The sequence below is a fragment of the Brachyistius frenatus genome, unplaced genomic scaffold (genome assembly GCF_029030835.1).
Source record: "Brachyistius frenatus isolate BFR_SWC_R1_liver_20210118 unplaced genomic scaffold, ASM2903083v1 Contig_7, whole genome shotgun sequence".
NCBI classification, from domain to species: Eukaryota; Metazoa; Chordata; class Actinopteri; family Embiotocidae; genus Brachyistius; species Brachyistius frenatus.
The window spans coordinates 9,094,030-9,120,243 of record NW_027210606.1 but is presented as its reverse complement, the minus strand read 5'-3'; the positions used below and the strand labels follow the sequence as shown (position 1 = coordinate 9,120,243).

Below are 26,214 nucleotides of genomic sequence, written 5' to 3'. Positions count from 1 at the left end.
TGGTACTACAAAACGTCCCAACTGTTCCCTCTAAAAAGCAATGGTGTTATATGCTTCAAACAGTTACTACTTTTCTTACTTTTGATAACCTTCTATTGACTTGCCAGTCAAATCAAACCGTTACTGTTCTTTTCCCACTGGAAGGTGGAAGTTGAAATGATGCAGAAACTGTATTGAACTTCAACTTGATCCTTTATTGAATTAAATAGTAGTAATGCACCAATCAAGACACAGAGACTGTGCTGCACTGATAATGACCTTATCAAGAGGACTGGTATGTTACTAATCCACATTAAATACAGTGTCTTCATCACGTCCTACTACAATTTGGCGTTTTTACTTTTTCACTCAGTGATGGCACTGTGACACCCAAGTATTTACTCCGGCAGCAAACCTGCAGCCACGGACTCGGACACGACACGAAGCAAGCATCCTGTACATCTCTACCTTGTTTGTTGTTGGCATCCTGAGGGTGATGGCCAGAGTGGGACCCTGGAGCGAAGTGCTCGTCACTGTACGTGATCAGCGGGGTGAGTGGGTGGACTGCATGGGACGGCTGCACCACAGGGACTTTGTTGGACTGAGGAGAAAAAAATACAAGTGGATTTTAAAAAAAAAAAAAAAAAAAAAAACTATATGAAAGAATGATGGCATTACACAGGAGCTTTCACTGCATTATTCCATGTGCGGTATAGCCCTGTTCCCTGCCACATGATGCAGGCACTGGTACAGCACAGTACAATGCCGGTGGTCTGCTCTGCAACACAGAGCCTTCTTCTAGCTGTGGGTAAAGTTTAATGGTATGGTCAAGAAGTTGCTTAAAAAGAAAAAACATTTCATCAATTTCTTCTTTTTTTAGTAGCTGAAAACTTTGTTTGGCCTAGGTCAGCAGGATTGAGAATCCCAATCCCTGAAGGAAGGAGGAAAAACAAGTCAAAAGAGGTGTTTGAGACAGAAAGAGAGAGAAAGATGCAAACAGAGGTGAAGCGAATAGGAGCGCGCGAGCGATAGAGCAAAGAGAGGGGAGAGAAAGGAGAGACTTGCAGGGTAGAGTTAGAGCAGAGGTCTTAGGCGGTAGATCAAAGGCAGTCATTAGCTGTTGAATAAGGGGAGTTCATTACAGAGCAAGAGCCGGGGGAAGGAGAGATGAGGGATGGAGGAGGAGGAGAAGGGGGAGTTTGACTATGGTGAGAGAGCGCGAGTGAGACAGATGTCTGCAGCGGTACTTAATGCAGGGTAATCACGTCAACACTGGCCTGGCCGCAGACCCCTCATCCCCGGCTGACTCAGAGAGACCTGCCTCCTAACAACTAAAATAAACCGGACCAGGCCCGAAAAAAGCCCCGGCCCCAACCACCGGCACTTACATGCTTCAGCTGCACTGAACACATGGTAATGCTTAGCCATGCTAAATCTACTCCTCACAATCTGAGCCCAGAGCTGAGCTCGAGTCAAAATATCACCTCCACAGGATATATGGCTAATCAGGGAGACGTCAGTTCACTGCTGGCTGAGACACATCTCACACAAAACGCCTACCACAAGCTTTGAATCAAAGAGTTTCATGAAACTGTAATCAAATTTTGTTTCACTGACACAGTCACCTGATTTACGATGCTGCTGAAGACAGTCATCTAAATTTAGTACGAGCATAACACTTTAAAGAGATGATATTATTAACTGACTTTTCTTTATTGGCTCTTGCTTTGTGGTCGAGTGACATGTGTGCCAAGGTGACATTCCTGCAGGGCTAAGTGGCGACTAGTGCCACTCCTCGACCACTCTCACACACACGCACACACACACACACACACACACACACACACACACACACACACACACACACACACACACACACACACACACACACACACACACACACACACACACACACACACACACACACACACACACACAGCACCCTCTTGGACACAAGAGTGGCTGGAATGTCTGAGTTTCCCCGAACCTCTCGCAGACTGGCACTGGCTTCAACTTAATCCCCCGCCCTTCTGGGAATGTCCTAACCAGGAACACAAAGGGCAGTATGAGCAGAGTGTGTGTGTGTGTGTGTGTGTGTGTGTGTGTGTGTGTGTGTGTGTGTGTGTGTGTGTGTGTGTGTGTGTGTGTGTGTGTGTGCGTGATCAACCACACGAACCATCACTCACATCAGGCTCCTAATCGGGCTGAGAATCTCATCTGCTAGAGCCAGTTTTGATACGAATCTCATACAGAGACATCAAGAACAGGTCACACTGCCCACTGCCTGTCTCAGAAAAAAAAAAAAAATCCAAAAATCCAATCTGAAAGCTAACTTAGCTCGGATGCAGATATTTTTTTTCACACTAGCCCAGGTGAGTTGGGTTCTCTGACCCCAGTCAACAAGAGTCAAAGGTGATGGGATAATCTGTGAGCGTGGGAGTCTCCAAACGCATCCTTTAGGGGGGGGGGACTTATTAGTAAGGCTTATAAAGCTGGAAGAGGGACTAACCAGGATTGAAGTGGCTTGGACATGCCTACACCAGAGGCTAAATGATAGCATTCTCGCCCATATTATTTTACGCCTCTCCACTCCCATTTGTTATCCTGTGGGAATGAGATAAGAACCTGGAAGATTATAATTTTAGCCAGAAGTCCTCTCCAACTAGAGAGAAAAAAGCTGGTGGAAACAAAAGTTGGTCTCTCTTGTTCACACAAATAAACTGCAGTAGAGCAAAATAAAAAAGAAGATGATTGACTCCGTAACACCTACAGTAAGAAAGCTGGAGGTTTCTGCCATGGTGGAGAAGCCCTCTTTTGTGCTTTTCACAGTTACAGCTGTCAAATCCCATTTTTCTCAACTTCTTAATAAACTGCCTTCATTGTGGGAAAATCCACCAGGGAAAAACCTGTCGGCCTCTGTGACCAAAAGAGAATTTATGGCTGTTTAGGGGCACATTTACGCAAACTGCATGCTCTAACTAACCATAGTTTACTTTCAGCGGCGAGGAAGAGCAATAAATTGTGAATCATGCTTCTCACAGCTTCATATCTCTCCAGATATACATAGAATATGATCGCAAAAACCTTATCAGGATTAAGCAAAAACCTTGCTACATGTTTTGACTGTTCAAATTCCGATGATTACATGTCAAGAGCAGTCATGGAGCAACCATTTTGCCACGAGCTAGAGACTTGTTGGCGTTAACTTCGATGCCATTTTTGTATGTAAACTCTAGGAGCTGCACTTTTTTTTTTTTTTACCAATGTCCTAGATGAAATATTTGGAGACATTAAACTGACCACAACCATGAGTCACGCCATGTTCTCATCCCCCTCCTGACTCCAAAAGCAGCAGCGGCAGCGGCACTGTTGCAATGCAGAGCAGCCATATTGGAGGTCTCTTATTGTATAGGAGAAATAATAGGCTTACGATCTTTCTATTCATATTTTTCAGGGAGAGCGAAAGAAGAGAGGCGGCGAGGATTGAAAAGAAAACGTTCCATTTGGAATTTCATATCCAGGCTTGGCCGGCCCTTTTAAAGAACCCCTCAGATGTGGTTTTAAGAGAAATTCATTGTGCGGAACTGGAGCTGGCAGGGAGCCCTCCATGGAGGAGACACTTCAGTGTTTCAGCACGGGCATCCAGTGACTTGGCGTGCTGTCTGAAATTGGGGGCAGGGAAGGGAAATGGGACGCTTCATTTTTGTTTCTGTTTTTTTTTTTGTTTTTTTTCCTGTCTGATTTTCATGACGACACGCCGGTTTCTGTGAGCTCGTATTCTTGTCATATTCCACCAACACCCTGCTATGGTTGCTAAGCATGAATGGATGTTTTTATATGTGTGTCTATGTGGTATATGGAGTCACTATCCCTGCAATATTGCCTTTTTAGCATCCCTCGCCATCTCTCCCCTCACAGCAAAGCTTTTGTACTCCACTCGATTATACCACTTCTGCAGAGTGGAGCGGAAAAAAAGGGAAAGCAGGAATTTTATAATAATCACTTCCCACTTCTGTAATTTATATGCAATGAGGACTCTTTGCGCCTGCAGCTACAATCAAGTGTGTAGAAACCATGTGAGGAGTTTCACAAACAGCTGGGGAGATGGCAGCTCAAGTGGTGGCTATGGATTCCCCTGCTGCTAAACCTATTCACTAAGAAGCCCTTCTCACCCCAAAAACCCTACCTCATCTACTCACAGTATTCTCTGCACTCTGGAGGAAAAAGATGCCCAGTAGAGGGCCCAGGATATTAACAGAAGAGGAGGGGGAAAAAAGATGAGGCAAGAATTTGTTCTGTGATCAAAAACAATATCAGCAAAAGTTTGGTGTAAATTTCCAATAACATGAAATAATTCCCACTTCTAATGAATAAAAAAAAAAAAACAGCAAATCAATGGCAGAGAGCACACACCCTCCTTTGGCTGTTTAAACAGTCTTTGGCTACTGTTTCCACCGGCAATGCGCTCCCAGTAGAAGACAAGTATACAGAGACAAAGACTATAAATGCTCAAAGCTTGCATATGAAGCCAGGGTGTGCCCACTGCCAAACTCCTACAGTCACCCTCAGACCAGGTGTTCACTCTTAGGTGTATTTGTGTGCAAGTTGTCCAACCTTCCTCGAACAAAAGTGAGAAAACCTGCACCTGAAGTAGCTTTACAGCATGGAAAAGAAAAGGCCTTCCCCCCCCCTCCCTCTTTACCAAAACCAGTGGAGACCAACCTGAGGATGCTTAAATAAATAACCAATTACCATTCGTAAAGCAGGTTGAACCCCACCAGCTTCGAGTAGAGTGCTAAAAATGGAATGTTTTATTGGCAGGATGGCCCCTTGGCCAGGGGGCTTAATGTAACGAAACCCAATTAATGGAGAAGAAAGCCGGGCCGCCAGCGAGCGAAGGAGCGGCACGCGCCCAGGGTAATGAGACGAACACACGGAGCCAACCACAGGGACGGCAGCGGGGGAGGCTTCGAATAACAGGAAAAGCCTGCCCTGGAGAGAAATATACATCTGTGACGACGATGCACCCCCCCCCCCCCAAAAAAAAAAAAAATCTCTCTCCTCTTTTTAGTTCAATCAAAAAACAAAAAAAAATCCCTTCATGCTACTAAGAGTCCACGACTTAAAGGGAAGCAGTGACACAGAAGGCTGCGGCCAGTTGGTAGAAATTGTTAAATAACAAAAAGGTATAAAAGATAACACAAACTTGAGGAGTGGAGTTTGTTGAATTACTCATGCAGCAAACATATGCACGGACCATACAGTCAATTCTATGGGTTTAGTGGCTAAGTTGCAGCACAAATGTGTCATGCAAGGAACTTGACATGCCATCCTTCTAAATGCTGGTGTTGCACCCACACAGAATCACAAACCATACATCAACCACTTCAAAGTAACACACATGACTGTCGCTTGCATCTGTAAAACCATGGAATCCACACAAACTAAACAGAAACACACACTTTAAAATATGTTCATGGTGTCGGGAATCGGGGACCGCAATAACCACGCTTTCAATGAATTTAACACATACATGTTGCATATGAACACAGAGGAGCTATTAACAGCCAGATGTCTTCTTTCCCACCACCGAGCGCTAACTGAATAGGACGAGATGGATTACCCATCATCCTTCAGTTGGCATGTGGAGCGTGTGCTCCGAGCGAACCGTTCGTGCTCGCTCTTATGGTGACATTCTGAACGTGCAAAGAAGATAATTTGTGTGAAATGTGCCTGCCCCAGATGAAAAGACTTGATTCGCTTTTTAAAGTGTTCATTTCTTGAATTTCTATATGTCGCGGTGCTATTAAAAAAAATAAAAAATAAACGGAGGGAAAAGGAACAGAACATTCGAAACGATCCAGTTGCTTTTTATTCTTCACGTTATGCCACAGAAAGTAGAGAAATGTAAGTAATATGACAACAGACAGTCTGTTTTTAAAGAGGCGAGGCTTTAAAAGGTCTTTTAATTAGAAACTGTGGTAGACAGCAGTGTAATTATTATTAAAAAAAAAAAAAAATTTAAACAACGGTTCCTGGGGTCCAAATTGCTTTTCTCAGCAAAGCAAATACAAATCAAAAAGAATGTGGTATTAAGGTGTTTATTATACATGTGTGCATTTTATCTGATTTTATCCGGCAGTATCTCTGTTTTCAGTGATGCAATGAAAAGACCAAAACCAGCGATGTGTCAGTGATCTCTCAAACCTTTCTATGACTCAGCCTCAGACTCCCACTGAAGTCAGAAATATACATTTTCATATACAAAAGAAAACAATTTCCTATAGTTGGTGAGCACTGAATTGTTTTCACAAATGAGACTTATAAAAGGAGTAAACTGTGTGTTTATGTAGAAATCTATTACTGAAAATAGTCACCAACATATGGTAGTTAGAATTCACAGCAGCAAGGCCAGCATTGGTTCGATTGACCCATGGTCATACAGGTACATATCAGCGCATGGTCATACTCATACAGTAACATATTCCAATGCAACACTGGTGTGTTTTCAATAGTTTTTGGACAATAATGGCAGACTGAGGCAAAGAGGAAAGAAGCTACAACAAGCTTTGACTACACACACAATAGTTAGTGAGATCAATTCATTGAAGGTTTTGGTCTTTTAGTGACACTTATTGAAATGTATATTCAAACAAATAAATAATATCCCCAGACGTGTCATTTAAATGATTTTAACAACAATTTGATTATCTTATATATGATTGGGACATATTAGAATATGGTAAACATAAAAAAAAAAAAAAAGATTTAATATCGATCCGCATACTGTTTCATATGGTGTGTATTGTAAATATGGGTGCAGGTGAGGATTTTGGGCTAAAAATGATGCTGTGCTCCATCAAGGACTGTCTCTGTGTTCACACGGTCTACATACTGTGTGAAGGTTGATCAGCTCTGAGTCTGAGGACTGCTCCTCCACTGTTCCGCTTGCATTTTGCAGTGTGTGTGTGTGTGTGTGTGTGTGTGTGTGTGTGTGTCGGAGGTGTGTTGGGGGTTGGGCCGCTGCTCTGGCAGAGCCCTGGGCGAACTGCAGGATGTTCACCTTGCGGCGGGGCACAGGGCTCATTATCACAGCGGGTCCTGGTCACATCAAAGGACTAAGGAAAGGGCAAACATTCTGCTGAAGTGCCACTGTCAGCGGGCCTGCAAGCGCACACGCAAACACACACACACACACACACACAAAAGATAGACCGCACACGCACTCGAGCGCCCACTGGGCGTCTACACCCCCACAAAGAACGTGGCTGCTCTCTGCAACGCCATCGCTCGGTGTGGATCTGCGGAGACGTGCTAACTGACAGCAGAACGGTGTCATAGATTCACGGCGGCACAAAAGAGACGAACGCAGCCACCTGGAATCTGCCGCTGCGTCTGACGTGTTAAAAAGTGACTCACAAAAGCCTTCGGCCGCATCGCCGCATCGCACACCCGATCAGCTGCGCGCTTCAGACCAGCAGCGGTGTCCGCGTCGGGGCCCTGTGTTTAAACCCGGCCTTTATAGCTGACCGCAAGCAGAAAACGTTTGGGAGGACACTTCTTCTTTCCGAATCAATCGGCATCCCTCTGCCGCAACTATTTATAGCAACCTCGCTGCTGCATTAACGCACTGCATGATTTATCATTAGAAGCCAGCTCTGGTCTGCTGAGTAGCTCCATTCGTGCCAGGCGGCACGGCGGTGCCAACATCCACATTCAACAACAACACTCGGGGGGCCCGGGGAGATGCACGCAAATAAAATCGCAGCACAAGGTAACTTTGTGTGGCCACCGCGCTAAAACCTTAGCCTGCGTACAATAGCGCAGACGGAGAGAAAACACAGCGCAGAATGGGAGGAAAAAGTGCTGATGAGTTGCCTTGCGGAGGAGCTTCATAGATCCGTCGAACAAGAGCGGATTTGCCTGCTACACCTAGATAGTGTTCCCCCCCCTCAGCTTTCGCCCAGGTATTCTGGGCATGAATGGCTGTCAGTTTGGATTTGGGAGCTCAGCGTTGAGGGGGAAAATAAGAGTCTGGTGGGGGTCTTTGTGCGTCTCTACTTGTGGAGACGAGCGCTAGAGACAGTGCTCTTCTCACTGAGCCCCGGCTGGTGCAAAAAAAAAAAAAAAAAAAACGTCACATTACGTCTATGGAAAGGGACGGGTGTAAATATTAGCACTGCAAGCTAGCCAACGAGAGATGGACGAGGGCAGGCGGCTGCAGAGGCGCTGCTGGGTTTGCCGGGAAGGTTTTTTTCGATGGCACGCGCACCAGGAAAATGTGGACGGGGAGGTGGTTTGAATGAGGGCTGCTTCTGCCTGAGCTGAAGAGAGTATTGACCTAGTTTTCCTTCTCTATTTCACTCCGACAGATGCAGACCCACCCACATAATGTGTAAGAATAGAAAGAATACAAATATTCATGGGTTAGTGAGCCTTTACCATTGATGACTTAATGGAACCAATAGAAAAGACAGAAAAAGGTCTGAATTTCCATTCAGCTCATTGTGATAGGGTTCAGTAGGGTTACGCAACGTTTCGTATTTGGGTTCAGGTTATGTAATCATTTAACAGCGGCAGGCTATGAGAAGCCTTTTTTTTTTTTTTTTTTTTTTAGCCTCAAGCCTAACCCGTGTCCTGGCCTGGATCTGAACTTTTGACCCTGCAGTAACATGATCATTATCTTTTCACCTCAAAGCACCTCTGCTCTTGAAGATGTAAATGTCCCATCTCTTAAGACAGACACCCAGACGGAGCTGGGGTTTTCATTACGTTACATTTTCTACACCTGTTTCGGTACAGGTATAATGAGGTGTGGTTCATGCCACAGAGCTAAGGAGCATTCACGGCTGTGGATCACATTGCAAACCTTTCCTCTCATTCACAACCAAACAATAATACCCACAGCCCAGTATTTGGGTGTGATTCCACGTTTTAAGGGATTAACTGGTAAAGACTACCAACAACTGCCTTTCAGCGTGGAATTAGTCATTAATCAAACCACACATTTTAGGGTTTCCTTCAAGCCAGGCGCACACGCCCCTGCTAAGAGCTGAATGGCAAACACAAAGCTATTCAGATCTGATCCCCTCTGAACAAATGGCTTTTCTCCATCCCCACAGAAGCAGGGAACACTTAAAGAACCTCTCCAAGGATCTGAACGGTCACAAGAAAACTCCACCCCGTCAATTAGCTTTGTGGCAGGCTTTAGTGGGCTTTAATACAAACAAAACAATGACCATGTACAACATGGCAATGGACTACGTCTGCTTATCCCTTGATACGTCTAAAGATATGGTAATAGGGAATTTCTGGAACACAAAAGGGACCCCTTAGACTCGAGACATATGGTTACTGCAACATTATAGGTCACACTCACGCACCTGATGCCACGAATCTGAATGATTAGGCATATAATGAGCACAACCAGGTTGTAATTCAGCTGGATTTATTCATAGTGGACCACAGGTGTGTTTATCTAATTTGTCGATGTAGGATTGAATGAGCTGCAACGTCTTTGAGTCATCAGCAACAGAAAAATGATTCACTACCAATTTTCAAGCAAAAATGACAAAAAATGTAAATGTAAGAATTTTATGTTTGTTTGTTTTGTAATTATAGTATACTGGTTATGGACTGTTGACTGGACAAAACAAGCACTGCAAATATGTCTCCTTTGGGCATTTTTTTAAATACATTTGAACAGACTGGGAAATCAGCAGATTAACTGATTATACCCCACGATGAAGTCGTATTTTCTAGAACTTGTAGTGTAGAAATACAAAAAAAAAAAAAAAGCAAGACATAATAAAATGGAGTAAGTTTTGTTATATATCCATACGTTTACTGTTGAAATCAAATGAAATTTGACTTTCTTTCCTCTACTATACAGTTAATGTTATTGTTTGTGTACAAACAGAACAGGCACCATGATGTATGGCTAAAATGGCTTGAAGTATTAATATCTACCACAGTAGAGTTGCTGTAGGAAGTTAAGAAAATGTTGTACCTTCAGTGTTGCTGTGGACGCAGGTCAGATAACCGCTGTTTAACTGAGTCAAACAACTGTTTCCACTGTATCTGTATCACTGCTTCAGTATGGAAGCGGCAGTGTTGATGAGAGCGGTGGAAATGTAGAGTCGATGTGTGGGGGTGTGGTGGGCCCTTACACTTCCCCCCCATCTTTCATCTCAAAAGATAGGGGTACAGTGGGGGTGGATTGATTTGATGTTTTGATGCATTGTTTGATGACGGGCAGCTCAAAGTGGAGGAGGCCTCTGTGATGTCTCTCCATTGGAGGACATGAAAAGCGTCACCTGGCCCCTGAGCCGAGGGTTATGGCTGATAGTGGATTTAAGGGCTCCTGCTGAGCTGGACGGTGGCTCCATTCACGCCACATAATCCATTCAGCGTGACCTTTATATTTTTAGAGTCAGTTGCACTTCCCTGGCCGCCTGCCTTGTTGAAACTATCGCACAAATCGAGGTCCTGATCAACTACGTGCTGTGAACTGTATATCTAATTTATTCAATGTGTACATCCCATGAGGAAAATAAGAGCCTTCCATCACCGACCGAGCTGTCCGATGATCAAAAGAAACATGGAGCACAAGGCGAGCTCGTCAGATGAACAAACACATTCTTGCTGGATATCTATGTGGGTTTCATCATCCTGCATCAAGTGACTGCTGGGGGAAAAAAACAAAGCCTTGTTCTCATCCCTGTGACATCAGCGCTTACAGACAGAGCGCAGGGGAAGAATCAAGGCTCGGGCGATCATATATTTCCAATTAACTAGTCCAAAGATGTGAATCTGCAATTTTCCATCTGCCCTCCACCCATCTTCCAATTAATTGTTTCTCAAAATCTTACACAAAAATATATTAGGATCATTAAAAAAAAAAAAAAAAGGAGAAATAAATAATATCCTAATGTGCGCTAGGCGGTATTAGTCATGAGCTTCAAACTCCTACCATGTTCTAGATTTGCCTCAACTAGGAGCAAGCATAATTGGTATAAATCTCCTCAGTAAGCCACATGAAAAAGCAAAAGGGTGTAAATTGTTACACTGCTGTGTGTTAAGACACTGAAACAGTTGCACAGATCAGAGGAACTGCAGCAGCAGGGAAAGAGCAGCATTCAGCTTCGGCTGTTTTCCTCTGTGACTTGGGGCCACTGAGTTTTTCTCCAGCCATAGTAAATTGGGCGCCTGGGGCAGGAGCCTTGGCCAAGCTTGCATTTCGGAGCCGACTGTGGAGGGCATGAGGGATAGAGATATGGGGGACAGGGCGTAGTTGGGTGGTGGGGGGGGGAGGACTAGAAGCACAGCGGCGGCGACATTACGCACACGTTTCACCACAAAAGGGACCTGGCTCGTTAGCACACTAACTAGCAAGCTCCATGGCAATCAGCACTCCTCTTTCTTTCTGTTCTCTCTATCCACCTCGTCATAAATATGGCTACATCTGCAAGTGTAATCACTCCATTGTACTCTGATTTTCTGCTCTGCTGGGCAGCAGCATGGCAGCCTGCTTTTCAGCACATCTCCCTCTCCCCTCGCTCCCCTCCTTTTCCCTCAAGTGTCCTCGCCTGTTCCTTGGCTACTCCTCTGCCGGTGAGGCCGGTGTGTCTCACAGATTACAGAGCTCCGGTCACTCAGGTAACAAGAGTCACTAATCTGGCCGGGGTTGAATTACACATAATTGCCTCGGTACCGTGATTGATTTCAGCCCTGGAAAGGAAAAGACGATGCCCCCCTCCCCGCCCCTCCCTCTCCCTGCCTTCCAAACACCCCCACCTCCCTCCCTGCCTCTCTCCAGCGCTCACGAGCAGCAGCCAAGACTCTCCATCTAGTAGGAGGCAGGAGGCTTTGAAGAGATCAAAGCCAAGGCCGGGAGCAGTTGCGCGCCCTGGGAATACGGGAGAGAGGCTTTCTGCTCCTCAGCCCTATTTTCTAGCGTCATGTTGGATTGCAGCTGTATTGCATTTCGCCAGTTTTCTTAATGCTCTTGGTTTTGACTTTGACATCAGTGATCCCCCTCGGTTTCTTCAAAAACAAGGGGGGAGAGGAAAAAAAAAAAGAACGTGAAAGAGGAAGAAAGAGAAAGAAAGAAGCAGGGGGAAAAAGAGAGGAGAGGAAAGAAAAGAGAGGGGGTAAAGAGATCTACCGACTGATTTTTATTTTCACAACTCCATAATTGGCCAGTTCAAAGGAGAGGAGGGGAGAATGTAGCATTTGTTTTCAATTCCGCTGCCGATATGAAAGGAGCGACAAACTTTTATGGGTTTCCCAAAAATTAAAGACAGGCTTTTTTCACAGTCAAAGAACAGGGTGTTTTTTATGTCCAAGACCACACAAAATGAACTGATAGCAAAGCCCTCCTCTTTGTCCTCCCACAGAAAACTCAGCAACGTAGTGAAGCATGTGTGTGTGTGTGTGTGTGTGTGTGTGTGTGTGTGTGTGTGTGTGTGTGTGTGTGTGTGTGTGTGTGTGTGTGTGTGTGTGTGTGTGTGTGTGTGTGTGTGTGTGTGCACATGCAAGTCCCCCGTTTAGTGCATGTGTAGGAAAATGTTAGACAAAAAGAAAGTGGTTTGATGTTTAGCTCAAAAACAAAAGGAGGCATGAAGAAAGAGTGCAAGCTATATCCATCAATTCATTTAATAGCTTGGCTAATAAAGCCTGGTGGCGAGAAGGCACCCTTTGTACTGCAACTATGCCGGCCCTATACCAACCTCCTACACTGGGGATCATTAATATTTCAACGCTGTCAGATACACATTGCATGTGAGCCTGTTTAGCACTCACACCCACAGCAGAAAGAAATAATGAGCTTCTGAAAAATATGAAACAGCAAAAAGAAGGGAGGGAGGGCGAGAGCACGCCCGAGACTGACCAACTTCTTACAACAGAGCAGCTATTGATCACAGCTCTATTTCTTAGCTGGACAAAGTGAGGGCTGTTTGAGCTTCTCTGAAGTCTGGACACAGCCGGCAGGATTTGTTGCCATGTTTCACTCCTGTGATCCTATTGTTCCCCTTGCTGCAGTTTACTAGTTGGAACACTGCTCGCCTCTATATAGTCCTACAACCTGTCAGGATCAAGTCAATAAAGCTCATTCATGTTTTTACTCATTTTATGGCTGTATCAGGGAACAGTGAGGTACTGTGATCAGCTTTTAAGGACTACTGTCAAACTTAAAGACTTTAATTTATGCTTCAGGATCACATAGGTTACATTTTTATATCGGAAACAACTGTAAATCTAGTTCAGATGATTGATTTTGAAGTGTATCTAACTTTCGATTTCTGCCCTGTGCTGTCCATGATCAAAATCCAACAAAAATATCTTTGCAATGCGACTTCTTCCACAGTCATAACATCACGAAGAGTGACAACAGTTGCACCACATATTGACAAAAACACTCGACACATGCACACACCGCCCTCTAGTCTCCATTTCTGATCCACCCTTACAGGAAGTCCACACCCAGGCCATTCAAACAGAACTGGGCATTAGGGACAACCTTGGCGAGGGCCCTCCACTGACCCCTGGAGATCAGGGGCAGACTTCTGGTGAAGAGTGAAGCCCTCTGAGCAGGTGTTGCGGGCTGCGAGGAGCAGCAGTGGGTCCATGGAAGCCTGACTGGCTGGCTCCAGGCAGCAGTGCTTGATTTGTTAAGCTTCATTCAATTTCAGTGGGAGGATCGGGAGTTAAGAGAAGCGTGATCATCTATGAGTGCTTTGAGCAGTAACACGTGCCCAAAATAAACATAAACGGGGTGTGTCAGGTGTGTGCCTGCTTGTGATGCTCACGACTGCTTTTCTCAGACGCACATAACGAGTCACATTTTTAGAGCTTCAGACTTTGTAAATGGCTGTCTGTCATCTGTGTCACGTTTGTAAAACTAAACCCAAAGAAAAAAAGGCAGCAGTTTCTGATTATATCTACTGCTTGGTCATTTATTTCTCATTTTAATGCAACAACACTGCCTTCAAATTCAAAAGTTTGCCTTTTTTAAGGTCTTACAGTAACAAAGCAGACACTTGTTTATGTTACATTAAATAAGACTTGGTAAAAACCTAATGTAGGGCTGGACCATCTTGATTGCAAGATGGCTTTTAACTTAAAAGGGATTAAGGAAATCGCGGCTATCAAGTCGACAAATTGTGTAACTTTGTCACTGAGTAAAGTTCTATGTTAATGTGATCTATGTTTTGGGTCAGCTATGTAAACATAAATGTTTTTTTAAGAATTAAAAGTTAGCTGTATTTCCATTGTTGGTTTTTTTGACATTACAACAAATCAACAAGCATGTCATCAAAATACCACAAAAAAAACAACAACAGAAACTTAAACCTTGATTGTCTTCTCTTTGGTTCTCGTCTTAAAACAACAACACTTATCTCTTGGTGATGGCAGACACTCTCCATTGAACAAGATGAAAACACTGATAAGGTGATTGCAACCACATGGCATCATTAACGCTGCGCATAAGGAGTAAATGTGTCAACCAGCAGAGAAACCTTGGCGTTAATGTTGCTTTTTATAAAACACCACGACCCAGCAGCACTAAAGAAAGCCTGGGACGCAAGTGTTTCTTCTGTGAGGTCCCTGGTGCGGTCCTTCATGTGTTCTCACACATTTCACTCTCCGATAGATCTGCACAGCAGATGACATCGATGTCAACGTGACTGATACGTACGCTGCCAGACTGAAGAAAATTACTGATTTGTTATGGCACAAAATGGGCCAATTATAATTCTGTCTTAAGAGTTGCTATATTTTCTTGGTTTATTTTTAGACGAAAACACAGAACTGTGCTAAAGCCTCCGCGTAGAAAATGAGATGAGCTGACAGTGTGATAATCAAATGGAGTCCAGCTGCTTAACGGCAAAATGCTGCATTCAGCTGTAGTAAACTTCACACAGCATGTCCAGCCTGTAGTGAGACTTAAAGAAACTACTCAAGGTGCCATAAGCTGCCATCTAGAACATTATGTGTGGACATGGAAGGCTGCTGGTAAATGTAGTGTTCTCTTTAACAGGGATCTTCCACGGTAGCGCTGGGGGCATGAGCTCAGGACACACATGGCACTGAGGGACACCAGAGCGGTCCTACCAAATCCCGTTAGGTAAGCCTGGGTTAGTGATTCCACGCTGCGAGACACTGGCTAGCAGATCCGTCACGTTCCCACTACATCAAAGGAAAGTGCAGCGCTGCACCCCCCCTCCTCCTCCTCCACCCCCTCTTCCTCGCCATGAGGATCTGCAATTGAGGGTCCAAAGGGAAAAAGAGTGCACGGCAATGGAGTTCTCTTAAACTCCCCACGCCCCCTCCTCCCCACCCCCCGCAACACAGCAACAAAACTCAGCTTAAGAAAAAATATATATATCAGCGATTCTATCCGTTTCTCTCATCTAGTCGTTGCCCGAGACTTGCAGGACTGTTCGCACCTTGTACTGTGTCTCTGCACTATCAACATTTCAAAACTGCAAACATATAGAAGCGTTTTTATCTCCTCAACCATGCACTGGAGGTTATTCAAGGGGTATAGTGGGATATCGCGGGCCCAGGGGTTCTATAGGACCCATCTAAAACTATAGATATATATTGAAAAAAAATTCGCCTCGGGGATTAATAAAGTAACTACCTAACATAACTTAGAGGAGCTCGTAAAACTGGAGTTTTTGTGGCTTTAACTCATGGGGAGCTGTTTATGTGACAACAGCAGCATGCACTGAGAATGGATTTTGGGTCATTTAAAAATATGTATGGGGATCTCTTTTTAGAAAGCTGTCATTTTTAAATGCTGGTACTAGTTTGGGAGACTAACGAACTGATCAATGATAGAAGAAAGCCCTTCAAGGCAGGGAACTTATCCTCTTCCACACATCAAACCTGGTGGAGAATCATACTTAGCAAACATTCCTGGGGGTATTGTGATCATTCTGACTCGTCACAAAGAACTGTGCATCTTAATGATCTCCGTTACCTTTTTCGGTTTCACACACCAAAGGGCAAAGCAGCAGGAATACGAATCATTACATGTACACAAGACTTCACGTTATCTGATGCACATAAAAAGGCTCAGGTAAGCTGCCATGACACAAAATCACCCAGGTAAAGACAATTAATGTGCTTCTGAAGTAAAATAAACTTTAACATAATTTTAATAAGCGATCCACTTTAAAATCTTAGGGGGCTTAAACCTTGCTTTGAACATGTTCATATGAGAGGAAAACATTGTTTGTGTTTAGCCTATGTAGTGGGATGTCCAACTGTAGCTGCTACCAGCTGAATTTCAGCTTCAACTTTATTTTGACAATAATTGTTTTCCTTTGCGCACATAAATGTCAACAAGACAATAACAGTCCAAATAACTTTAAATAAGAAATTCAATTACATTTAAGCAGCAGTTCCAAGTATTGTGTACAAGAAACACAATGTCCTTTTGCTTGTTTAATAGAAGGATCAACATCACATGATGATGAACTCAAAAGTCATTACATTACCTTTTGCTTAGTAGACTTCACATAAAACTGCTATGGGTTTGCATAAACTTCAGAGAATCCATAACACAACAGTGACTCTTTTAATTGCACGTGTATAAACAACTGGCACCTTCAGCATGGCCACTTCACAATCTGAGCTCTTGTGGCTTATCAAGCTCGAAGTCCTAAAATCTGCTGACAATCAGCAACTCCCCACAGCTCCGTCGTGACTGGACGGCATGTGCAGGAATGTCATGGTCAATGGAAATCAATCTAAACTACTGGGATTGGGGGGTGGCTGGAGATGGAAGAGAATGAAAGAGAGAATGTGCCTTTGATCTCAGTGAAAACCGATCCCAGGCCTGCAGATACTGTGGCTGCGGTGGCCAGCAGCACAGGCAGCAAGCTGACATCAGTGAGGGAGCCAGAGGACTCATGTTCCGTGATCCTTCCACCAAGCCTTGGCTCTTTTTATTGGATAAGTGAGAGAAACGTATATAAAATGACTACCGTTTTATTGAAGACAGGGTGGGGGGTGGGGGTTGGGGGGAGAGGTGGGCAGGGGAGAGGGGGGTTTGGGGGGGGGGGGCAGCCATGGTAAATGAAATGAAAGCTGGGCTTTAGAAGTTTTGCCAGCAAGTACGCCGCCTAACTGCCTGGCCTAATTCATCTGCAGTGAGGGGTAATTTCCTCTCACACAGTCAGCTGGTCTCTATACAGCCCTCTGTAAGTCTTTCAATGCATTGGAATACGATGGTATAATTGATCAAATTGACCAGAAAATGTGCCATAACGAAAGGGAATTTGGAAAGCATCACACCCCGCGTTTCATAAGCTATTCTATTTGTAAACTGAACGGGGCAAAGCATGAGGTAATCAGGATCACGTTTTCTCCACAATGTCACATACTTTCAGCCTCTGCAACTTTGGCAGCGGGGAAGCAATGCAATTTTAACATCATTCCGTGATAGAGTTGCGTGTGAATGAAGATCCTTTACACACAGCATGTGGCGTCTGCCTCCAACAATGGCATCTGCCTCCAAAAACTGGTTCTTAAGAGAATGCAGAACGCACATTTCACAACTTCACCCTGATGAAACAAACTCTCATGAGCTGCAAAAGCACAACAAGCAAAGGCTTTGGGTTCCTCGGCACTATGTGTAAGCCTTTTCCTCTATGGAGGAACCAAAGCAGACAGACCGAAGCTGCATGTCCTCCCAAGTGTGACACAGAGACATGGACGGAACGGGATTAGGGTGGACAGCTGCTGGTGTGCCCTGCATTTTATGTCTGCCTTGAGAGGAGAAATTTGCAAACGGGACAGACACAGGAAGCCGCCAGTGAGAGATCTGCAGCTGGCCTGAAATTAATACCGTTACAGGGACGATATCTGCAACACACGCCACCCCTGGACAAGTACCATAAACCCTCCTGCAGGGAAGCCTCGGAGATGTGATGTTGCCTTGAGGCCTCCGCAGTCATGCTGGGCTAATTAGAGGGTTTACTTGGGTCACGTAGACATGCATCACTTCTAGATTTTAACGAGATGAGAAGTACTGTACGTCTCACGTTAATCTCCTGGAAAGTACGGCAGGCATATGGTTTCCAAGGGTCACATATGGTTGTCAAGTGGGCGGGTTCCAACAATGTTGGTACGCGAGATGAAATACTGCACAAATGTACTTTACAACACAAACATTAAACATTAACAACACCGGAGAAATTCTATTTTGGGGGGGTTTATATGATAAGGTTTAAGTTTGTTACAAGAATGTCGAGAAATATGATTTTACCGGGAAATCTAATAATTGATTCTTGAATTATTTTAAATGTGCAATTCATTGATTAATCACTAAATTGTTGGCAGATTATTGTTTTATGATACAGGTTTTGAAAAGTAAAACCAAAGCACTTGATTAGCAAATAAATAATTTAACAAAATTATCTAATTTCTTACTCTGCATGCATTTTGACCCACAAATTTCAGTAAGGAATTTTTTTTTTCCATGCAATCGTGCATATTTTCTGAAAGAGGCAATGAAAACAGTCCTTTAATGGCTAATGGATCAGGAATATCTTTTAATCTAACCAGTTTTTAAATCCACTGATTCATTGTGTAGTTTTAAAATATCCAAAACATTGAAAAACAACCTATCGCAAGGTATCAAGAGTCCAAAGCGATATCTTAAAATTGTTTATCTCATCTAATCAACAATCAATATCACAAACTATTCAATTTGCAGAAACAGAAGTAAGAAAACGTTCCCATCCGAGAGGCTCATAAAAGCAATCCTGGTACTTTTACTTGATATATGACAAACAAAACTATTATCAATACAAGGGATGGGAACAGGTCCTAATTAGTACTCTGGTGAATGAATTAAAAACAAAAACAAATTATTATATGGTGTCAGTGCTGTTTCACATCATAAGTAAAATGTTTTCAAAATGAGACAGTGGGTCTCCTGACCAAACCTCCGGTGATGTTCTCAGAATCTGTGAGTAGGTAAAGCAACAAGTCGCTGTCCTTCCTCTTCCTCAGTCTACATGCTCTGTGTTACAACATCGGCGTATGTGGCCCTTTTTTGAGAGAATTAACAAACAACTTTACCATTTAACTTCTGTTGTGAACTGTGATATTCTAATTAGTGTCCGAACTTAACCTGAGCAGGTCTGAAAATAAATTAAATCTCACAATCTCAGAATCATCCTTCATGTTTGTTTTTGCTTTCCGTCCTGCAAGCGCTTCTTAATAAACAAAACTAATGTTGCTAACCATAGACTATAGCCTTTAACAGCTAAAAAAACAACAACAACAACAATACATTTTACACTTAACCCACCAAAGAAAATAACAAATTTCATTCCTCAGACACACTGATGAAATAACACTCGAGAGATTTTTCTCACCCATGATTAATATTGTCAGTGGTTTACTTTCTAACAGCTAAATTTGATATGATATCTATATAAATCCTGGCAATGCAAAAAAAAAAAGGAAATTCATGGTTCAGCCATTTTGCTGATTTTTGTTTTGTCCGAGTGGCACTTATTATTACCATTCAGGCAAGTTCGTTGTTATACCAACAGCATTTCACATCATGACATCATTTGACTCAAACTGATACACTGAGTTGTGAGAAAAAAAAGAAAAGAAAAAAAGAGTTAGTACTGACCGTTCTGGGCATGGGTGGCGAGAGGGAGCCATTGTTCATGTACGAGTCGTTGCTCATGTTGCTCATCATGATGTAACCTGGGTAGCTGGGGTACGGATGGCCTTTACTGTACATGTCTTGATGCTTTCCTAAGAAAAAAAATTTAAAAAAAAAAAAAAAAAAGGTGTAGGAGTCAGTCTCAGTGTGTGTTTGGAAAATGCACAGATAAACATACTGACACAAAATAAACAGGAGATTATCTGACAAAACTCAAACTCCTGTTTCACAGTGGGGCTTTAAACACAAACATATCTTTAAAAGGATGAATACAAAATATCTTTCGATCAACAAACCAGGCAACTAATAACAACAAAGCTGAGCACAAAGTTGGTCTGCCTGTTCCGATGCCTTAATGATATCGCTGTCGATCGCTTTAACCTCTGCCCTATTTTGCCTCTGCCTTTTGTTTGTGCCCTTTCTCCCCGTCTTAGAGAGGAGGGTCGTATTATGCAGAGGAACAATGGAGCCCCTCTGTGCCAATTAGCACCAATTAGACGAACATACAGACTGTGTCAAAACAGGAGACGCCCCAACTGTTCCTCTATGCCTTTGACCTGAGAGGGGGGGCTTTATACAAGAGGCCTCAATACAGCGCCACTCGCCACTCGGCTGTGCGCCACGTAATAAGGCCAGAGGGAGGAGGGGCAGGAGGGGAAGGGTTGGGAGTGTTTCTGGTACACAGCCTGATGGCAACGTGGATCTTGTGAAGAAAAAAAAAAAAAAGCCAGTGTTTGGTTTGAGGGGATCTTATTGAGTAGTGAAAGGGGAACAAAGAGGAGACACACTCCTCTTCAAAAGGCCTAATGATGACCTGCAGCAGCGGGGGTCAGACTACAATAGCCAGAGAGCGACGAGCCCCCGAGCGGCAGCAACATGTTGCATGTGACAGTGCAACCGGAGAGCTGCTGGAGGTGAGGAAATCTATGTATATATATATATATAATTATTTTTTTTAGGGGGGGGCGGGGTATTTGCATAATAAGAAACACTGGAACCAGAGAGTCATGTGATTTTGTTTACCATGGCTTGTGACATAACAACCATTTCCACATTAAACCATAAGAAATATGTGTACATAAGTCTTTCCTCCTTTTCAATTGAGGTATTCCTTGTTTTCTGCTTCTGCAGGCGCCCTCGTCTGTGAGCAGGTAGCTGTGTTTATGAAGGTATAGCATGTCCTGACTAGACCTTGGATCAGCAGAAACAGGGGCGCTGATAAGAAAAGGACCAACAGTGTGATCGCTTCCGCGAGGGGGAACACAAGGTTTTCACACCGTCCCGCGTCACTTGAACTTCAGCGAATTACTCTGAAAATCGGAGGCTTTATTGCAGCTGACTGGCGTGCTGACTGTCCTATAAAAGCACGCTGACTTAACGAGCTCTTGCTTAAGGCTGTGGCACTTACCGTCTTCCGGATGGTCTCTGTGTTTTTCATGATATGAATCTTGCGGTATTTGGGACTGTCTAGCTGCCTGTAAAAAAAAAAAATTAGGAGAAGAAGAAGAGGAAGAGGAAAATTAAAATGATGGTGAATCAATTAGGAAGGCCTTCACACACAGTTACACACACAGACATGCTGATACAGTCAGACACACACAAACACTGCTGCAAACACTGCTGGGACAAATGCTGTCCCTTCTCCTTGTAACCAAAGTAGAACAAGCACACGCGCGCGCGCACGCACGCACGCACGCGCGCGCACACACACACACACACACACACACACACACACACACACACACACACACACACACACACACCACTATCTATAGAGCAGTGATGGAGCAGCCTGCATCAAAGCTTCAGAAGAACCACTTAATTAAGCTTCATGTCCTTAAGGAGCCTACAAATTAACTTGTTTTCAATACCATAGGTCCACTCTCATTTTCATCTCTCAGCTTAAGCCTCCTTAAATTCAAATAAACAGTGTGTATTTGTGGTATAAATTAAAAGGCTCTGTGCAAAGTGAAATAAAATTAGCCTGCAAAACGAGAGAACACCGCAGACAATTTTTTTTTTACTAATATTAAAAAAAATATTTTTAAATCCTGTGCACTTTGCACATCCATTTCCTTTCTCTTTTTCGAATCAGAATTGGGAAGGGGACCTTTTTTTTGGAGTTCAGACCCCTCAGGATGGCTTCAAGCTGAGCAAGGGAACTTCACTGGATTCCTAATTAACATTCAGCCTCTGTCTCGTGAGTCTCCAGGACATTCGGTGGGGAGTGTGTACAGTTTCGTTTAGGATGTGGCCAAAAATTTCATTAACACCGCAGTTAATGACAAAACAGCCTGAGTAACTTTGTGATGGAGGAGGGAGGAAGCTGAAGCTGCATCCTGAGGTCAGCGCATTGGTGGATGGATGCAGGGGGAAAAAAATTAAAAAACAAATTTGTAGCTGGTGTTTCATGCTCTGTCAATTTATGTGTGCTAATAAAATGCCATCTTGCGAGTATAGAATATTAAGCATGTTAGTGAGAATTTTTACAAACCTGAAAAATTAAGTATTAATCATTTTTCCACTGAGATTTGATGTCCATTTACATTTACAATGAATTTAGCACATTTTTACATTTAAGAATTGATGTATGTGGATTCATCTCACCTCTTTAAAATCCTTTAAATTTGATAAGTTGGGATAGGCAAAAACAAATGTTGCATGCTTACTATTTTTGTCAGCCCCAAAACATGCAAACATAATTGATGGGCACCATTAAAAGGACACAATAAAAATAATAGATAAAAAAAAGGAATATGAAAAGACTATATCCTTGACTTCAAAACAATTGGACATCATCCTTTCATTTAGGTTAAATTGTATTCATTTTTACCAATAAATTAATTCCTAATATTGTTTGCCAATAGGTTTTAAGCCACGTGTGTTAAATGGATTCATCTGCTGGTGTTTACAGCTGCTGAGGGTTACAGTGTACCACAGCAAACACAGCCATTAGCCTGCTTGTCACAGGCTGCTCACAAGGCCTCAATTCTTCCATCTTTAAATATCTATGAGCTTTCTTTTTATCCAAATTTTATAACAAATACATAAACTGTAACTGCTATAGAAGGTCAAGTGAGTATTTGGGCCTGTAGTGTCTCCGGATCAGGAGATTACCAGTGCTTGGATGTGGTATTTAAAGTTTCTGGAAGTAGGTCTGCAGACTGTCAGTGGCATCACAAAAGCCACATTTACAGTTACACAATTCAATGTAATAGACATATATCAATAGGCTACACTATACACAGACAGGATTGGATGCATGCACCTGGACTGTACTGTGATTAATTATGAGATTGATCGAAAAAAAAAAAAAAAACGCATTTGTGCATTTTACAATGAACACAGGCAGGAGTTTTCAGAAACGTTATTTGTTGGTCTGATTTGTCTTTAATTGTGCTGCTCACATCATTTTAAACTGACAAATCATCCGAACACATCCCAAGTGCCACAAGCTGATTAAAAATCAGGTCTTGTGATGTCAAAAGTGAGCAAACAACTCGCCTCTCCAATAGAGTTCAGAGTTGATACCCACCTTCCTCTCTTCCTCATCACACCAGTGAAACCACAGCAGTTTACTCACATCGTGGTTGTTGCTGTTGGGGCTGCTCTCCGACTCATTGACCAGGGATGACTTGATGTCTGCCAGGTCTCCTTCCTCCTCCGAGTGGCTCAGCTCGGCGAAGATCTGCTCCTTGTGCGGGTCTCCTTCGTCTTTGAACGGGATCATTTCGTCTGTAGCGCAAAGCTCCGGGTCTCCACCGCCGCCTGATAACTGGGGCATTTTCAAAAATATTTTGGTTTGTCTGTTTCGCCAAGAAAACTGAAGGCAACACACGGGCCACCACTGTCCGGGATACTCCCACTAATATTCCCCGAAACCGAGTGGGAAAGCGTCCCCGTCTCACACCGGAGCGCCGACCGTGAGTCACTTGGAGAGGAAGCGGCGAGCACACAAGCTGCCGGTGTGTTGTTGTTGTTTTTTTTTCTTTCTCTGAAGCAACAGGAGGAGTGTGGCTGCCGTCGGCGTCCTTTTTGTTTTTGTTTTAAACCACCGGAGTTTCAACTAAAAAATTAAAATTAAAATTAAAAAAGCCTGAAAGTCAGACCCCAAACAAACTGAGAGGGTCAGAAAGAGAGTCCGGTGCACGCCTCAATGTCATTTGGAACAAGTAAAAAGGGAGACAAACCACGAGTTAAAATCTCATCACCAGTTATTGTTTTTTTTTTTTTTTTTTCAGTCAGCAAATACAACAACCGACGGTGGTCCTGTAAAAAAAAAAAAAAAAAAACGTTAAAATAAAAAGTGCATTTGCAAAAGTGAGAGAAAATATTTCCTCGCTGGTCCAGTGAAGAAGCTTGCAGGCGTCGTTCAGCGTGGAGGGAAAAAAAAAAAAAAAAAAAAAAACCCACACAAAACCAAAACACCCGTCTGGAGGTGAGAAGGTAACTGATGGATGTGGAGGAAAACAGTTTGTTGTTGTTGTTTTTTTTATCACTTAGACAAGACAACAAGCAACAGCAGTGAGCCGCTGTGATGCTTAAAAATACATCCTCCAAGCTGCTCGGACGAGGAGGGATAAAAGCAAAAGTCATAAAACAATCAAAAAAAAGGGAGATAAGAGTGGGGGAAAAACGCCGTGGACCCGACTTCCCACTGCTCCCGCGCTGCTTCCACACTGTAATGTAACCAGTGTGTGTATGTGTGTGTTGGTAATGTAGCCGTGCTCCCTCCTCCTCCTCCTCCTCCTCCTCTCTCTCTCTCTCTCTCTCTCTCTCTCTCTCCTCAGTCACTGGGAGGAAGGAGAGATGAAAGGGAAGCCGAGGCTCTGATTGACACCGCACCGATTGACACTCCTCCTGAGAGAGAGAGAGAGAGAGAGAGAGAGAGAGAGAGAGAGATTTCTACACAGCTCACAACAAATGGGCAGACAGGGAGGGGTGGGGGGGGGAGGAGGAGGAGAGGGAGACGCGGGGAGGCTGACACACGCGCTGTGTGTGATGGGTTAAAACAATTAGGGGAAATACAAATGATCATGAGAATGGAGAGAAATGAGACGAGTTTAAGCTTGTTGGGTCGAGGCAGAGGAAGGTTGAATTTAATCTGAACGCAAGTAGGCAATAGACTCATTTTTGTTGTTGTTGTTGTTATTGAAGAAATAGCGTAAAAAAAAAAAAGACCAAAAAAAAGAAAAGAAAAACAAAAAACGAGGGCCCTTTAAAAGGAAGAATCAAATATTTAAAGCCTTTTTCAGGTGTAAAAGTATGTGGGGCTATAGGGTACGTTTTTATAAACCATAAACAGGCCATAAGATATAACCTATTATTTATTTAGCCTATACTTTCCTCTTCTTTTTTTTTTTTAACCGCATTGGGGGGTGTGGGGGGGTGGGGGGGGTTCGCTCTGCTTTGTTTTTGTTTGTTTTATCTCTATTTAAATTGCATTGTAATAACCAGTGTTGGCTACGTTTGTCGGTTTGAAGTGCTCACATGCAAATATTCAACAAAACAATGCAGCCTTTCTCTTGCCACAGTGGCGAGATAATAACATGCGATATAATGGTCGAAGGAAACACGGGAGTACATGCCGCGGGTATTACTACAGCCCATCTAGTCATGACTAGAACATAGGCCTACAGACTCATTCATTCAAAAACAAATTTAAAAAAAAATGGACAAAACAAAGACAGACGGCAAAGTTTCAGGACCGACAAACGGACCCAACGAAACTGTTTTCCAGTTATTATTCAGAAAAGAAACACGACAGAAAAAAAAAAAAAGTGCAAAACGGGGCCACTAACATTTTGGAAGAGAGGAAAAAAAAAACATGTTTAGAAGAAACTAAGAGTTAGAGCATTTTAGTGTCGAATATTTCATGAGAAAATAATGTGGGGGGGGGGGGGGGAAAGAGAAAGAAAAAAAAAAATCAAGAAAATAAACCAAGAAAAAGCAGTGGAAGTGGCGTGCTTTCTGTGTCTGTCTGAGCAGATTGCGTGAGAATCAAAGTTGGGATGGGGAGGCAGATCTTTATAAAGCGCGGAGGTGGGGTTAGCGGGGCGGAGCCGCGGAGCCGCGGCTGCCTTTGATCTTGCGGCGGCTGGCTCTTTCATCCCCGACCCCCCCCCCCCCTCCCCCGCCCTCCTTCCTCCCTTCCCCCGCCCCGGTTCCCCCACCAGCTCCCTCCCCTCCCCTCCCCTCCCTCCTTCCCTTCCTCCCGCTTCCACCCCTTCCTCCCCCTCCTCGCTCTCCCTTCGCCTTTGTATGACTAAATTTGGCCCGAGTGTGGAGCCGGGCCAACATTTCCACGTGTGCGTTCATCCCAGCTGAGAGAGGAGAGAAAAAGAGGGAGAGAGGGGGAGAGAGAGAGAGAGAGAGAAGGGGTTCTCTTCCGGGTAAGGAGACAGCGAGGAAAACAAAGATCAAAGGCTTTGGGGTTTTGGGAGCCGAGTGCGGATTCAAAAGAGCCGAGACTGGCTGCATTCCAGAGTATAGCGGAAAGCGCGAGCTGCTACACGCGCCCCCTTCACACGCAA

The 26,214-nt window shown here is 43.7% G+C and overlaps 1 protein-coding gene across 6 annotated transcripts in view; it reads right to left on the bottom strand.

The window, feature by feature from the left end:
- Positions 1 to 24,366, bottom strand: part of lef1 (lymphoid enhancer-binding factor 1) — a 44,661-nt gene extending 20,295 nt beyond the window's left edge. For all 6 annotated transcript variants that reach the window (XM_069689350.1, XM_069689351.1, XM_069689352.1 and 3 more), the window contains exons 1-4: positions 23,265 to 24,366; positions 21,090 to 21,156; positions 19,646 to 19,773; positions 448 to 580 (exon numbers count right to left, since the gene is read on the bottom strand). In XM_069689350.1, the coding sequence (XP_069545451.1) occupies positions 448 to 580; positions 19,646 to 19,773; positions 21,090 to 21,156; positions 23,265 to 23,465 (529 nt within the window). In that variant the 5' untranslated portion in view covers positions 23,466 to 24,366. The remainder of the gene's footprint in view (positions 1 to 447; positions 581 to 19,645; positions 19,774 to 21,089; positions 21,157 to 23,264) is intronic.
- Between the last annotated feature and the right edge of the window lie 1,848 nt (positions 24,367 to 26,214).